At 36.8% G+C, this 16,862-nt stretch overlaps 1 protein-coding gene across 1 annotated transcript in view; it reads right to left on the bottom strand.

Moving 5' to 3' along the window:
• The window catches only part of MMS22L (MMS22-like, DNA repair protein), a gene marked incomplete at its 5' end in the record, with an annotated part of 100,249 nt that overhangs the window by 65,133 nt on the left and 18,254 nt on the right, over nt 1–16,862 (bottom strand). The window contains 4 exon segments of the mRNA XM_009577076.1: nt 1,204–1,713; nt 4,195–4,421; nt 4,883–5,002; nt 11,291–11,353. Of these exon segments, the coding sequence (XP_009575371.1) occupies nt 1,204–1,713; nt 4,195–4,421; nt 4,883–5,002; nt 11,291–11,353 (920 nt within the window).

Here is a 16,862-nt window from a genome sequence, read left to right as displayed (position 1 = left end):
TGCTTTTTGTAAGAAAAGCTATGAATACTGTCCTATACCTTGTCCATGATGACCTGAGAAGTCTGCAATGAACATCTATGCCCTCCTCTGTGTTACAAGAGGACCACATAACCCCCAGTTCTGGAAAGCTTCAGAACAACGCCATGTTACGAAATAGGCAAATTTTACACCAGTTTCAAATTTCTCCCTATTTCATCTTTAAAAACCACACAACAGATGCTGTGTATTAGCTAATGGAGAAAATGTCAAAGTATTTTTGAAGTACCCAATTTATTCCAGTAAATACATTCAGTTGAACTGAAATAATAAATAATAAATAAACTAAACTTAGTTTCGTGCTTCATCTTTTTTCAAAAGACTGCCTGAGAAACAGTTGTCTTTGGATGTATAAGCTATTGACAGCTGCAGTCAAACTACTAGACAATAACAAAGAACCTAGTTAAAGAGAGATCTTGCATATGGGCCTGACTGTTCCTATTATGCACTCTTCTACAGCTCTTTCCACATATTTCAGTCTTGCACATTTGAAGTAATGGCAGATCAACAGCTGCCTCTTAATATCTTATTAAAAAAGGCAGTTTGGGCTTCAAACTGGAGGACTACCTCTGAAAGGCATCAGTAGACAAAAATATGCTTATTAAAGGGCACTGTGGATGTTGAAAACTGAACCAGTACATCAAAGCAAAACTGCTTGAAAGTGGTAAAATATTATTTCCTTCTTTCCTATTGAACCCCAAACAAGTATTTAAATCTCCATAACTATTATATTTGATTGCAACCTTGATGAAAGAGAAAAAAATAGAATGAAGAGTCTGAAAAACAGAATAGATTCACTGAAGAAGAAAAAAAAAACCCAAGAACAAAACCAAAACACCGAAAACCCTAACTTAAGTAATTTAGTACAGATAATAATTTTGAAATTTCCTGTGCCAAAAGAAAGATGGATGACTTTCTACAGAGCCACTAATTCATAACAAAATATCAGGGATGTCAAACCTAATACCCTGTAAGGAAACATTTCCAAAATTCTAAATGCAGTGAGGTATTGGTGGATTTTGAAATTTAACATATCATCCAGAGTCTTCCAGAGATTTCTCTTTCCTTTTACTCTATTTCAGAAAGAAATTAACATGAACTACAGTTTAACCCTAAAGACAAAAACAACACACCAGTCTATATCCATAACTTAACTAAACAACTTACCGAAGTCTGGCTAGAACAACCTGAAGAAAATTTAGGACCATACTCAGTTCAGCTCCTCGACAAGCAGGCAGCAGCATAGTAAAGCCATCATTTAGCAACTTTTCTTCAGAAAGGCTCAAGTAGCAGCTGGTCTCAAACACTTCTTGGACACCATCAATGTAGGTTGAAAGCAGAGTCCAGAGATTTTGTTTCTGTGTGTAGTCATTTTTTGTAACTAAAAACTCCTTTGCCTTCTCACGGAAAGCATTTGAGAGTTTCTCAGCTAGGACACTAATGTCCATGTTCTTCTCAACATAAATCAAAAGGAAAGCACAATGGCCTCTCCAGATGAGAGCTCTCTGAGACACAGTGATCGAAGATGAAGTCAGGAAATCCAGAAGATCCAACCCTCGACTCACTATATCTTCTGTATCTGCAACAATTGCCAGCATGAGGAACAGGTTAAAAAAGTGCTGCAGCCCCACTTCTGTCAGCTCCTGCATTCTTCTCCGATGGAACTTGGAATAAATTCTACATTAAAAAAACAAACCAAACAAACGAGGAAACAGAAAGTTTCTTAAAGTATGCAATTTTCTAGCTGCTTGATACTCTAAAATTGTATTTTCATGCTTTTAGTTTACAGTTTTCCTCTTCCAATAACCCTTAATTTTTAAATAGCCTCTTTTCCCTCCCCTCTTCTACTCTTTTGGCTAGTGGAACAAATACACTGTTTCATTTTCTGCTCCCAGTACACAGTACGCATTAAGAGTTTTCAACCCCAGGAACAGACTAACCTTTCTCCCTTATCCAACCTCTAGTATAAAGTTGGGCACAATGTTACGAACAGACTCTCTCTACTTTGCCTGTGACAGGTGTCCTCCATACCATCCCTTCATATCAATCAACTTTAGCCCATGAGGACTGCTAGGAAAGGAAGCTGCCAGTGGCATCTCTTAGCAACAGCAAACAATTCCCCAACTTCTTCCCTAGAAACTCCCTTATTTCCATGTGGCACAAAGAAAATTCCAAAAAGACCAGGGACCCTCTTTCCTTTAGCTACTGATTTCTGTTCTCATGTAATACTGCCACAGCTGCTGCGATCAAAGGCTCACCTACATAACCATCACTGCAGTAAAAGGGAGAGGAAGATTTCTGATGGAAAGCTCCTCTTCTCCGCAGTCCTTCGCCAAAGTCTGTACCAACCTGTATTGCACACCTACTATATGGACTGCAGACCACAAGTTTCGGAGAAAACAGGGAAACTGAGGCATTTGGGAGAGAAACCTCTCTCCAGCAGGAAGATGTTAAGAAACTTTAAGCTGTACTGCTTATATGACAGTGCTCAACTCATACGTCGCTGATGGTGAGAAGCACTGGTACTTTGCAACTTTAAAGTGGTTGTCAAAAAGCAGAGAGCTTTTACATAGGTGTCTTTTCTGTGACCTTCGTTCGGATCTGGACTTTTAAATAAATGTCACCATTCCTACGACAGAGGAATAAGATGAAAATGGCTGGCTTAACTTTTTGATTTGTGTGTTTAAAACCTTGGGTATATTCTTCACCTTTAATTTAAAGTAAGTACCACATACAATGGTTAAACATCCATAAATGCTGTTTTCCTATTCTGTCCCCTGGAAAAATAGTTGGAAATGGTGCTGAGGTTATCAAATCTAGCCACCAAAAATTACAGCAAATCCAATTAATGTTGTTTAGTAGTAAATCACTACTGACAGGCATTTACGTTCTTCATGCATCAATTAATGCTTGGTTAGCTGCTGAAAACAGAGTTCATCCCAAAATCATAGCTGTAGGCTGTTAAATTTTGCTACTTGTGTAATTGATTTATTCAAGGTAAAAATTATGAATACTGGTTGAGCAGACTGACAGAGTGTATGTTGTGTATTATTATTCCCCCTCTGAAATTAAGGAAAGTAACAAGCTGTAATAGCACAAAAATGTAAGTATAATTTGTTTTCAGTAAAAACAGAGCAGGCTAATTCAAATTACTAACTAAAGCAAGACACTGATTCAGCATCCAACAACATATTTGTTTCTATATAGTTGTAGTGATTTTTAAACCTGAACTTTACTGACTGTAACAACTCATGAAGTGTACAGAGACGTTAGATATATTTTCCCTTTCTGATAGCCAAGATAACCCACCCTTCTTTCTTGGAAGAAACATACCACATAGCTTTGTAAGGTGTGCATACGCACGTGCATTTTTTTATATATTTATTACTTGCATACAAAAAGGTTTTATTAATACTTAATAAAATCTTTTTAAAAAATCAAAACAAAAACCCCAGAACAAAACTAATTCCAAGTCTTCTATATCCAATGAAAAAAAAATTTTAAAAAGTTAGCACCTTTAATGATCAGTACAATCTCATTACTATAATAAAAGTTTTAAGGATTCAGTAAGTATATAAAACATAAGGATTTTGATTTAGAGCATATATATTTTATGTTCTTTTTATATCATGACTGACCATACCTCTTAATTAATATGTTTCAAAATTAAATTAAAAATTAAAACCCTCTTAAAAAAAAATATTGTGAGATATTTTGGAAACCATGAAAAAGAAAATGGAAATATAAATGAAATTGCAGGCCAGCAAGAGGCAGTCTGCATGTTCTTGGATAACATGCAGCTCAAACAGAATTTCTGTGCTTTAATTACATCACCTGTCTGGCAATAGGGTTGTACCACTGCATAGGTTGCCAGTGTACCAAATTCCTGGCCTGTGGGATGAAGTAAATCATCACAGGCTATGGATGCCAAGGTGTTCTTGGACCCAGCTCTTGGACCCTGTCACAGCCTCAGCTGGCAACAGAAACCTCACGGAACAACTGCCTTCTTCAAATTATGAATCACCCTTGATCCCTCATCCCCTTTACTTTCTCATGAGCACAGTACCCCCTCCTTGCTTCGGTATGTGGCTGGAAGGGCCATGCAGTCTGACTGACTAGACCTCTTACAACATGAGAAAAACGACATAGCAGCCATACCGTCCTTTAATTTGCTTCCAAGGATGCACGCTACTGTTCTCTGCCTCTTCTTTCATCATCCATGCCAAAATGCTCAGAAAAATGAAGTAACTGTTGCTGGACTTGTACAGGGCAGGTATCTGCTGTTCACAACAGCAACTCTTCACCAACTCAAGCATTGACAAAGAAGTTTTACTAAGATTTGCCAGACCCTTCAGACCAAGCCAAGGAACAGTAAAGCAACTGTTCTAAAAGAATAAATGAAACGAGAAAAGATTGTAAGTAACAATAAATGTTAACATTCCGAAGGCAATAAGATGCAATCCTTCACACAAACAAAAGGATATATTCCTACCACAACTCAAAAAATAAAAATGCATTGTAACTATGTGCAAAGGGTTTTTACGAGATCTTAAAATGAGTAGTCCTGATGAAAAATAACAGTAAAAATATATTATAATTCATTCTATTGTGAATGTAATTATGTAATGTGTTATGTAGTAATAGAATGTATTATATAATGGACCATAACATATATTTAAACATGATTTCTTAAATAAATGTAGCAAAGTTAGGGATACTGCCATTGACTAGTCAGTTTTACAAAAGTGTAGCAATCAAGCTTGGCTAGAGGAGAATCAGAATTAATTGCTAAAAATCGAGGACCGTCCACATACAATTCTACATTTTTATATATTCATCTCCTTACCAGGTTCTTGCTGTAATAATCCCAGAGTATGGTGACAATAGATAGGTTCAAGTCCCAGAAACTACACAAAGTCAAACAGCACTGAAGATGCATTCGTAAGTGTTCCTCTAACACACCAGTCTTGAAAAGGGAATAAAAAGTTTATTGTAGGAGCGGAGCATCACCTGTCTACACATAAACCCAATACTACCAGACCATTAAGAATAATTTCCTAACATAAAAATTATTTTTAATTATATAATGTTGAGTAAATTCATCTGCTAAGACGAATAATGAACTAGAAGATAAAAGCTGACAATTGCATCCTGCAATCCAGCCAATACAATAGCTCATCGTGCACCATTTCAGGTGTCCACAGAGTTGTAGACACATTAAGATAACAGCCAACTCAATACTGTGAACCTAAGTTGAAACATGACTGCATGGTACAGAACCTCAGAAACAGTAAATGGGGCGTTATCTATACTGAATGCATGAGTCAGCTGAACGCTTAAGCCCTTCTGTCATGTAAATCCAAAGGAAAGCCCATTCACCACTAATACAAAGGGAAGGTGCAACTATCTGAGAGCTCATGTTTCTCTTTATAATATTCCAAACAGGAGGATCTTTTCTTTCTGAATCATGTTCCTTCTCAAACCTCTGCAACATGGCTATACTGCTAACATCCCAGAAAACTCTAAATCAAGGGCAAATAAGTCTCTGAACACTGGAAAAAAAACAGACAAAAAACTTCCCACACCACACTTTTCGTATTCATCAGTTCCAAATTTTGCACACAAAAGGAAGAAGGCTCATAGGAAAGAAAATAGGAAATTCCAAACAATTTGAACACAGTGAAGCATTCAGGTTGTAATTGTGGGATACTGAGAGTGGGATTCATCTCATCCAGCTTTTGATGTCAGCAAAACTGGACTTGCATCGGAGCTAGGATATTAGGAGCTCCATGCTCAGACTGAAATCATGTGTTTAATCCAGCCTATTTTAGACATCTACTTTAGGATGATACGTATAAGATGATAAGCCCTGGAAGGGCTTTATTGTCTCCACTGACTATAAAAGTGGTTTAGTGGACCAGCTTGTGTGTAGTTGTCTTAAGGGAAGACTTTTACACATATACATCTAACACATCTCTGGGATAGTAGTGAACTTGTTCTGTGACAAGAGAAACCCCTGACTTACTTCTAGCTTTCAAATACATCTAAACACTATACAGGCCTGGAATTTCTAATAGCATAAAATAAGCTAAAAAGGAATAAAAAGGGTAAGAAAAATAAAAAAGATATAGGATGAGTTTTATGACTCAGTATCATAGCCCCAGGAAGGGGAATGAAGGAAACCATGCCTCAGATAAATATTGGGAAGTTATCCCCTTCAGTTCCAATTACAGTCCTAGGTCCTGAATTATGTCCCAAGCTCACCCCACTCAGAAAATGCTTAAATTTAAAAAAAAAAAAAAAAAAAAAAAAAAAAAAAAATCATTGATGCCAGATGATAGAAAAAGATAGCATTAGGTTGTGTTGGGTTTTGTTGAGGGTTTTTTTGTTTGTTTGGGCGGTTGTTTTAAAATAGTTTTTCATTAAGTACCTGTTACTGGAAGAGCAGGACTTCTGCTCTTACCCACAATGCTACTTCTTATGGCTTACTATGTCTTAGAGCTGCTTTTTTCCCCTGTTTTCAATGCTACACAAAGGAGTTATAACTCATTAACTTATCTCTACCTGGCTATACATTCATGTGGAAAACATTATTTGCTGCACTTTATCAGAACACTGTAAACAATTACACCAATCATCTACAATAACTTCTAATCATGTCTGCCTTCTCTTCTCATGAACAATTAATGTAGGGCATATGCTTCTAAAGTGGTATATTGCTAAAACAACTTGAAAACTGAAAAGGCATTTTCAGTTGTCATAGAATATTATATATTCAAGACATTATGTATAACAACATACGAAAAACACCGAAATAGAAAAGGAACTCTTCAAGAGAGACTCATTAAAAGATGCACAGAATAATAGTTCAAATATAATAAAAATGCCTACAAATGAAAGGTGATCCTCAAGCATTGTTTTTATATACGACATAACTGTAACTATTAAATCAGCAGTCTTCCCAAAATAACAACCTTATAGAAAAAAAACAAGGTACAGAACTGCAGCCATTTTCAACAGCTGCTATTTTTTTTAATGAATAAAAGCAAGAGTCTTGAAATAAAACAAAAACTGCAGCTGAACATATCTATTTCTCTAGAGAGATCTACCCAGTTACAAAAGATGTAAAAAAACCCAAACCAAAACACACACCCTTTAGAAAGTGAATGCTTAGTCTTAAGGCTGTAATTTGTGCATAGGATTATGTTTAGGATCTAATTCAACAAACAATGACTACTTCAGTTAAATTAATTCAACAATAAACATGGTATTTTGAGCAGCTTCAATTTCAACCATTATTTATCGTCCAACAATAGTTTTAGAACAGTTTCCAAAACCAAGATAGTACTGAAGGCTTTATCTCAAATTTAATATGAAAGAGTTCTCCAGACGTCAAATATCCCAGGGATTAATGGATTCTCTCATTGCTCTTTTGCTTAAAATAGTCTCTTGCTGCAGTGCTGGAAATACTATTAGAACTCTTGAGGTAGTCAGCTTTTAATTTATTGCAGAAGGGAGGAACACCAGATACTATCAAAATGATAGTACTAGCTAAACACAACATTTTTCTCTTATGACCTCCTACTGTAGTAACAAAATTTGTTTCCAAGAACTCCAACAAATACTTCTGTATCTCTTTTAGAGTAGAATTAAACAAAAAAATGTAGTGAAGGTATAACAAAATTGAGGCAGAAATGAAAAAACATGAAGCATTTATTTTCTAAAATGAGAGAAGGCTAATAAGACAGACTGCTATTAGTTCTTATGAACAAAAAAGCTTTTGATTCTCACTTACAATAAAACTTTGTAAACACAAATTCATCTTATACTGACAATCCATAAATTTAGTCAGTTTGATGTTGCCTAGTATACAAATACAGCTATGTTAATATTTCTAGTACAACAATTTTCATTTTGTAGTACAAATAGAATTGTAAACCAGCTCTACTTTTGTCATTAGCCCAGTAACAGAAATACAAATTACAACAGAATTAGGGAATACTTCATGTAACTAGTTTCCCCATAAATGTCCTTTTTGTGATATAGATGGGAGATCTTTCACACAAGCAATTGTCTTCAACTCTATCCATCAAGAATTATAAAAAAGACAGCAGTTTCTGGCTGAGAAACTCACCAGTCTGTCAACTGTTTAAAGCTGAAAGGATATATCCAAGGAAGCAGCACTCTACACTTGCCCAGGTATCCATTACTGCTCCTATCTTTATTTACAGCTCACAAATAGAGTATTTTTGCTTCCCATCTCCATTGGTCCCCTAACCTGAACAGCACCTTCACATCTTTTCCATGCTCAGAAGCAGGCTAACCTTACAAAGAAGGAGCACCTACCTGGAGACAGGGCACTGCAGCACCCCTCTGCTACCTTCAACCCGGACATGGGACACCTTCCTCAGGAAGTCTTTATCACCCCCAAAATCAGACATATGCTGGATGAAGGTGGCGCAGGCTCTCTGCTGCCCACATGAGGGCTGCCCTCTCTGTGCTGGGGATCTCTAAACTCAACAGTTTTACTGAAACTAGCAAAATGCTGCAGGTTTAACACTGGTTAGTCATTTTTGCATCCCAATACTTAGCTGTCCTGAGGATGTTACAGCTAACTCCAGCTTCTGCTGATTCATCATCAAAGGTGACCATTCTTTTCTCCACTTTCATGATGCTCCCTTACCCTCAAAATCCAGGTCTGCAACAGTGCCTATTAAATCATCTTTTCACAACACAGAAATTGAAGCTCACATGAAGAGAAATTAACAGCTACTGGTAGAAGAGAGATTATCAATTTACATTACAAATGTATGATCTGCACCTTTTTCAGATGCTTTTGGACACACAAAACTATGCATACTTGATTTCATCTCCATTTTCCCCTCATCCTTTGTACATTCCCATTCTCCTTCTGAACATGTGTAGTCTACAAGCTTTTGAAGTTAGAAAGCAACAAGCACAAGTGGATTATGAGGTTGATGGACATACTATGTAGTAAACATGATTAGTTTTTAAGCTCCCATATACCTAAAAATGAAGTTTCTAACCACCAATTCCTGCCCTCTCTTGCAAATGAGTGATTCAGCACTATCATTTCTTCCAACTTACTTTGCACAGGTATTACTGTGCATCTCTAGTATAGATAACAGAGGGTATATGCTGAAAAGGATGGCTCAGGTAGTATTTACTAACAAACTCAAGACAAGTGTTAGTGGGCACTATCATCAATACTGTCCTGTTGTTCATTCAAAGAGAACTATTTTCCATTTTGCTTTTTCCTGCTTCTCCATGTTCCATTTCATTATTGACTTCTTGATATCTCATTGTGCTTCTCATTCCTAAATTTTCTGGTCTCAAAAATACTCACTCAGCACATACTTCAGAAATACAAAAGGATAAGATAAAAGGTAAAAGTGGCCACATGAAGCTGACAGATCAACAGAGGAGATGGACATGTCCACTGGTAAAAGAAAATCTCCTTCCTAGGCACTGTCAAGAAGGCTGGTGTGCAGGAATAGGAAGCGGGATGCATTTTTTAATAAAAGTACCTACACGTACTCATGCATGCACATATAGGGACTAATGCTCTCCAAGAAGCATTTCCTACAAGCAGCTAACTCCATAATGCAAGAAAAAATAATGAACAAATGAAAAAAAAAAAAAAGGAAATAAACTAGATGGCTCCTTAGACAGAGGAGCAACCATATCCTTGGCAAATGAGCGTTTGTTCTAATTCCAACAGTGGTTGCCTTTGGAAATTAAAACAGCTATTTGCCTCATATTACTGTGTCATGATTGACTCATTATTCAAATCTTCTGAACTAGCTGCCTTTCTAAACTGTCTACAACTCAATACTTTTTTAACAGAAGCATCAAAAAGCTGTATATTTTACGTATCTTCAACTTCAGAGTAATCTTTATTCAAAATAATAGACATTCACAAGAAAAGAGGAATATTTTGAAGAAAAACATAACTGCAAGTGTCCACTTACTGTTTCTCAGGTTGCTGACATACAGAAGATGCAACACAGCAAGGTGGCTAATAAACTACTCACAGTTTTTATGCCTCTTATCTCATCTAAATCTCTCCAGTTTCTCTCACAGAATGGTAGGCATCCAATAAGTGATACCATCTCTGTAGTTTTAATGTATATGCACAGTGTGTGTATTCAGTTATATACTGTGAAATCATTCAAAAAGAGTTAACCTTTTAAGCTGAAAGTCTACATAAACAAATGTTAGAGTTTATGTATAACATGATTTTTCAACTTTTTAATACCCTATCTATTGTTTCAACTGTCCTAACAACTACAAAATATTTTTTTGTAAAAACTGCAGTTGTAACAAGTATTGTTCCATACTCCAACTTCAACCACAGCTGTTGCTACTGCATGAGCAAGGCAGTAATAACAAAAAAAAAAGAAATTATTCCTTTTCTGCTTTCACCAACAGAACTTTGCAGGAATTTTTTTATTTCATCTGAGACCAAATACAAAAATAAACATATTTATTCTCATCTTAAGCGTACACAAATTAAAGAAATTATTTTTATAGGTGTTGCTGATACAGCATTTGCAATTTGTACTATGCAGCTTCAGAAAAAATTTACAGAGCTGCAATGTAACATATTTAAAACCGTGATGAACAGCGTATTTAAAAGCATTTTAAAAGGAGGTCAGTTCTGACCTCTGGGCCATGAAGCATTGCATTAACAGTTCTGCAGAAAGAAAAATGATAAGGTATGAAATAAGTGCTCAGAAACTAGAACCTTATCAGTAAGAGTTTGATTCAAGCCTGTAAGACAAATTGCTCAGCAAGGCAAGTCACCTTCCTGCTGTGATGAGGATATAGCTGAATTTTCAATGCAACTGACTATCTCCCTCATCATGTCTCCTCAACTTGATATCCTTACATTCAGTATCTGGTTTACATTTTCTAAGCATCCAGTTCTTATTCTGAATACATCTTGTCTGAGTAGCCATATACCTACCCTTCCAGGATAATTATCTTTTTCCTTTATCTGACAATTTAGCATCAAGCACAACCACTTTAAAGCATGTGTAACTGCTAACAAGGAGGGAACTGTATACTGCCATAGTTCAGCTACGTCAAGGATGTTCATTTACCTGTGATAAAAACACTAGAATTCCAAAAATACACTTGTTAGTTGGACTTTATTTCATGCACTGTCTTTTCCTGAAAGCATCCCTGACACTTTCCTTGTTCATTAGTTCTTCCTTTACACCACACTTACTTGAGCATCAGTGGATTTTTTAAGGAGTTCTTCCACAAATTTCCAATTGGATTCCTTCTGTTTCTGAAAAATAACGATTATCAGCATGAAATAGCATTTGTATTCCTTACAGGAATCATTATGTAGTAACATGAAAATAAGCAGGCAAGAGATTTCCAGAAATACTTCACTTCATGACAGCATATTGTAGTCATCACTGAAAACAGCTTTTTTATTTTTTGAATGTAATTGATATCTGTCCTAAAAATTAGGCCTCAAAAACAAGTAAAGAGCCAAAAATAAAGAGTACGCAATTTAAACTGGTTTAAGTGACTCATTTGCAATCCCAACCTTCACTTATAGTAAAGAAGCAAAACATTCAGGCATTTTTGATTAGTACAAGCAGTAAGTATGTCTCATAATTTCTTTCTTTAACATTCTGTAAAAAGGAAGATATAAGGGGTAAGAAAGAAGAAAAGGTACAATCTCACCTTTTCTTGTTTTTTTCCTTTTTAATGAAAAAAACACTTCATACTACTTCTAACTCATTTTTCCCAGGCCAAACATTAAGGATTGTTTTGGCCAATTCAGTAAGAAGTTGGCCAGATAGTAATGGCTTATATAGATAGTAAAAAATACAGGGTAGGTCAAATATGGCCCGTAATTCATATTCTTCAGCTTGGGAAGACAGATGACTATCCATTTGAATCAACTAGACCATGCTAGTGAAGTAAAAGAGTTGCATGGCAAAGTATATTAAAAAGGAAGAGGAAAAAAAAATATATTTAGGCAAAGTGGGGAAAAAAAAGGGTAGAAAGTTTTGCAACTAAGGCTATTTCCCAGGAAAAAAAATAAAAGGCAACCAAGCCAACATACTTACAATTCTAGGAACTCCAGAAATGATCTCTTACACTCAGCTATGTATATAGCTTGTGTAGATAACTAGATGTGTGAACATAGTACTTTCATCATTGTCCTGCCTTACTCATTCCCTGCACTATCACAAATGTTAAGCCTTGTAAATTATTCTGCAGATATCTGTCCTTTAAATGTCTGTATAGAGCTTACAATAAAGACATCTTATGCTTTGGTAATTGCAACACCATCATGCCCCATCCTCCTCTGCTACTGACTACACTACTTCATGCTGTGACTTGGTGACAATTCCACACAGAACTCCAGAGAGTACTGAGAGAATTTTAAAGATGAACTCTTTAAAAAGATGCACTAATACTTATGTAACACAATTTGACTACTTGGTGGCTTTACATTTTTGCACGACAAGAAAATGAGAATTCTGAAAGATTGCTGATGGTAGCAAGTCACAGTCTGTAGACTGTTTATGGAACAAATATGAATGAAATGACAGATCTGCAGAAAGTTACACTAAAGCTGTGATTTCACGATTCAGGAACTTGAGCAGTATCAATTAAGGAGTTCCCACTGCTTCTCCTCATCCTGCCAGCTGCTCTTCCTGCCCTCACAGCTGTAGCGTGCCACTGCTCAGTTGTTCTGGTACTTCTGTTCGTGGGACACAGTGTGAACCAGATCAGTGAACAGACTCAGAGCTTCAGGAAAGAAAGAAAGAATGAAAAAGGGAGGGCCTGACCTAGGTCATAGAATAGGGACACAAATAATTGTGCCAGAACAGCAGAGGGCATATCATGTCTAGGGTGCTAAACAGGACCTCTTATGCTGTTATTGATGCCAAAGCCTTTGTATCATGAAACCAGAGCTAGCATCCTGCCAGGAGAGGCCACTGCATCAACAAGTAGCCAAGGAGTAAAGGCAGCACTTCAATAATAAGCAAAACCCAGGAAGTGCACAATCAGCATTCCCAGACAGTTCTGGCTAGTCTTCACGTCAGATTTTTATTTTGATTGCTGTATTTTAGAGCTTGATGTTACGTGAATACCTACACGCTGGCATGGTCCTACTGCAAACTCCAAGTAAAGCTAATCAACTGCTCAAAAGCCAGATTTATCAGAGATTAGTAGATATTAGAGTCATGCTAAATGTCTATGAGACCTCTGAATGTCTGGATCGGCCTGCTCAGAACATGCTTTTAGGACTCCCATAGTCCAGGGACACCTGATTTATACAAAAGGTGTTTATTGCCAAAGTTCCACCTCATCTGCAGTATGCAGATCACCTTACAAGATCCTGGAGTAATCTCGGGCAAACTCCTGACGCCAACCGGAATTGATTACAAGAGTGCACCCAGGTTCAGCCCAAACTCAGGAAAGAATGACACTAACCAGCTGCTGCACTCTTTTTTTTTTAGCCTCAATTGTCTCTATCTTTTAACAGACTTGTTTCATTCAAATCCCACTAAATTTACATCCTAACAGTATTCCCTGCTACACTGGCAATATGGCATGGCAACTGTTTACAATCCATCCTTGTCAGAGAATATGTAGAATCTACATCTCTTACTTCAAACCTGCTGGCTTACAAATTCCTCCCTCCACCCCCAGGGAGTTCTAAAATCAACAGAACCTGGAGACCTTACAGTGCATAAAAGTACTGCTAAAACCAAAAACTTGAGCTGACACCCTCTGGGTTCACAGGAAGAAACTTTTGCAAGCCATACTTCCAAGCTGAGGCTTCTCAGCTGGAAGTCCATGTTTGCATATCTTGCCACGTAGCCACTTCAGATTATTCTATTCAAAGGCAAGAATTCTTAGCCCCAAGTAATTCTGCCTATATTTCCCTAGCCCACAGTATATTGAAATTGACCCCTGCAATATTCAGAAGTAGCAAATTTTCTCATCAGGTCCCATTTGGTTTTTAAATGTACAAATCCGCTTTTCAGAAGAGTGAAGTGGGACCTGAATGGGGGGTTATGGAAAGAGACATGTACTGTACATCCCTCAGAACAGAGTCTCTAAGAAACCTGGCCAAAATTTTCTCATTTTAAAAAATGGTTTCATGTGTATGAAATATATATTCAATATATATGAATCATTGCATATTTGAAATTACGTTATATAAGCTAAAGGGGAAAAAATAAAAAGAAGCAAGTCTGAAACCTATTTAGAATTTTAAAAGCTTTCATAATAACCTCAAGGCCATGCAGACCACATTAAAAAATTGAAAATCTTCCACAGATGACATAGGCTTAGAGGCAATTTTTGCTACAGAGCACATGAATAACCATCATTATGACACATCACCCTCCCACCTCTGATCACAGTTAATTAAAAGAAAGCATGTGTCATGAAGCTATCGCATCAGATGTTTAACCAACAAAATAGGACTACATTGAGCCCTGATGTAATTCCACTCACAAATTTATATCACAGACTATTTTATCTTATAATGGTCAAAGAATGTTTGAGGCTGTAATTCTGCAGGGGGGGGGGACAAGGGACCTAAACAAATGGTTACCATCAACTATCTGTGACAGATTACATTCTTGTGGTGTGTGAAAAGGCACTGTTGTTACTGATAAGATTTTTTTGTAAGTACCCATGGCACTTAAGAGAACAGGGATCCCTGGACAAACTCACAGCCACACTCATAGAAATGCGAAGCACAGCTAACAGTTTGAACATAAAGACTACTGGAAACGTCAAGAGGAGCATGCACAGGATGGTCTCATGATTTACAAATCGAGACTTGAAAATTCTCTTCTCCCAGGTGGGCTCTAAGGAAAAAATATTATTTAATCTTGGGCAAGTCACTTCCTGTCACTGCGTCTCAGATTCCTGCTTTAAAATAAGAAGAACAGGAATCCTTTTTCCCATTCTAGCTCTGTTTGGCTTATTGAAATAATACAGTGCCTGGGGCAAAAAATAATCTCTCACGAGGCTAAATACACAGTATGTATCAGTATGAGAGACAGGAAAAAAATCCAATGATCAAAGTAAACAGTATCACTGCATTTTGATTAGAGCATAAAATATAAGAAACCCAGGATAAATGTCTGCTTCACACTGGTTTCTGTATTCAACTTGGGAATAACCTTTTCTCTCCACCTAAATTCCTCTAATAAACAGGGAGTGTAGTAATTCTATCTTCCCAATGTCCCTCTGAAATACACTATGGACTGTGGTCCTCCCCCACTACCGTAGTAACGGGCAAAAGCAAGGGAAGCTTGAGACAACCTTCAGTGTAACAGTCAGATATGGTCTGCAATTTTACATATATGAATGTGTAAGAAGTTGCTTCACTTTGTCATGGTATTATTAGAAAAGACTGAACCACATGATAATGAGCAGCCTGCCACGGGATCCTAAAGGATCTGTCAACCCGCAAGCAGCAGAAGCATAGGCATCCCACATTCATCAAGACCTCTAGTCACCAGAAATGGTCATGAGTTTTTCAACTAAGTATTCAAGCACTGAATTACCACAGCTTCCCTATCTTCTTTTTTTTTTTTTTTTTTGACAAATCAGGGAATTTGCAAGATAAAAATCAATGAAAGTAATTCTTACTTTTATTAGAAAGTCTAATTTTACTTAGGATTAAAAGCATTCACAGAAGTTCAACATTTTTCATTCCTTCTCTGTTCATATACTAACACTTTTAAAGATTTAAAGATGAAGGGGGGGATTTTAAGTTATCAAAAAAAATTGATCAACTGATGTGATCAGACTCTTTCCTCTTTACAGATCTGCTGTTCACAAACATTTTTCAAGGTTTCAACCTTTTGTCCTAAGTCAGGATGGGAAATCATGGTAAAGATTTTAACAGAAAAAGGGTATGACCTTTCCAGTTTTAATACACACTATTAAATTACAAATAATAGGACACTTCTCAAGAAAGGGCAATTAAGCCCAATTTGTGGAAGAAACCATATAGAGCTGATGCTTGGCAAACTAGGGAATATAAGCAATCCAGCTGAAATGTAAAAAAAACCCCAAAACAAAAAACAAACACAACTACAATAAGGCAAAAGATAAAAGAACAGAAGGACAGATGACAGAAGACCTGATTCTCCCTAGTGCCAAAAACACTATCAGACACACACACACAAAAAAAAAAACACCCCACAAACCACCACAAAAAAATAGATTTCAGGGTCTTCAGCTATCTCTTTGGCTTCTAGTCAGCTCCCTCTATAGTCAATTAAGAAAAATTGGCAGCATTCATACCTCTCAAAATGGATGAATTGCTTCAGTAAGTGCCTATTTCTTTCCCAATTAATTATTAGAAACTTAACACTAGTCAGAATGAATCTCAGAGTAAGAGACTGAAAGAAGGGTCAGGGTTTACATGACTCCAGAACTGCAGAAAACTGCAGTGAGGTCCACGAAGGAATTTGATGCATCAATACCAAGTATGGCCCTACGTACATCTTACAGGTGTAGGAATGGCATGTGCAGGTCTCATCTAGGCCCCTTACAGAATGTATGGTAATGTCAAGTCCCTCACAATGAGATTCACAGACAAGAACCTGATTAATTGGGGACTAGCCTGCTCTAGCCAGTAGGAAGATCTAAAGTCATCTTCTAAAAGCAAATGTCTTGCAACTTACCGCCAGAACTTCCTAAACTGAAGCTTGAATTCAACAGTTATTAGACAGTGTCTATTGGTACCACACCAACACAGAAAATTAAGCTGTATACACAAATATATATGCACCTCA

Source organism: Fulmarus glacialis, unplaced genomic scaffold (genome assembly GCF_000690835.1).
Source record: "Fulmarus glacialis isolate BGI_N327 unplaced genomic scaffold, ASM69083v1 scaffold14624, whole genome shotgun sequence".
In the NCBI taxonomy this organism is placed as follows: domain Eukaryota; kingdom Metazoa; phylum Chordata; class Aves; order Procellariiformes; family Procellariidae; genus Fulmarus; species Fulmarus glacialis.
Note: the sequence above shows the minus strand (reverse complement) of the source record. Positions and strands in the feature narration are given on the sequence as shown.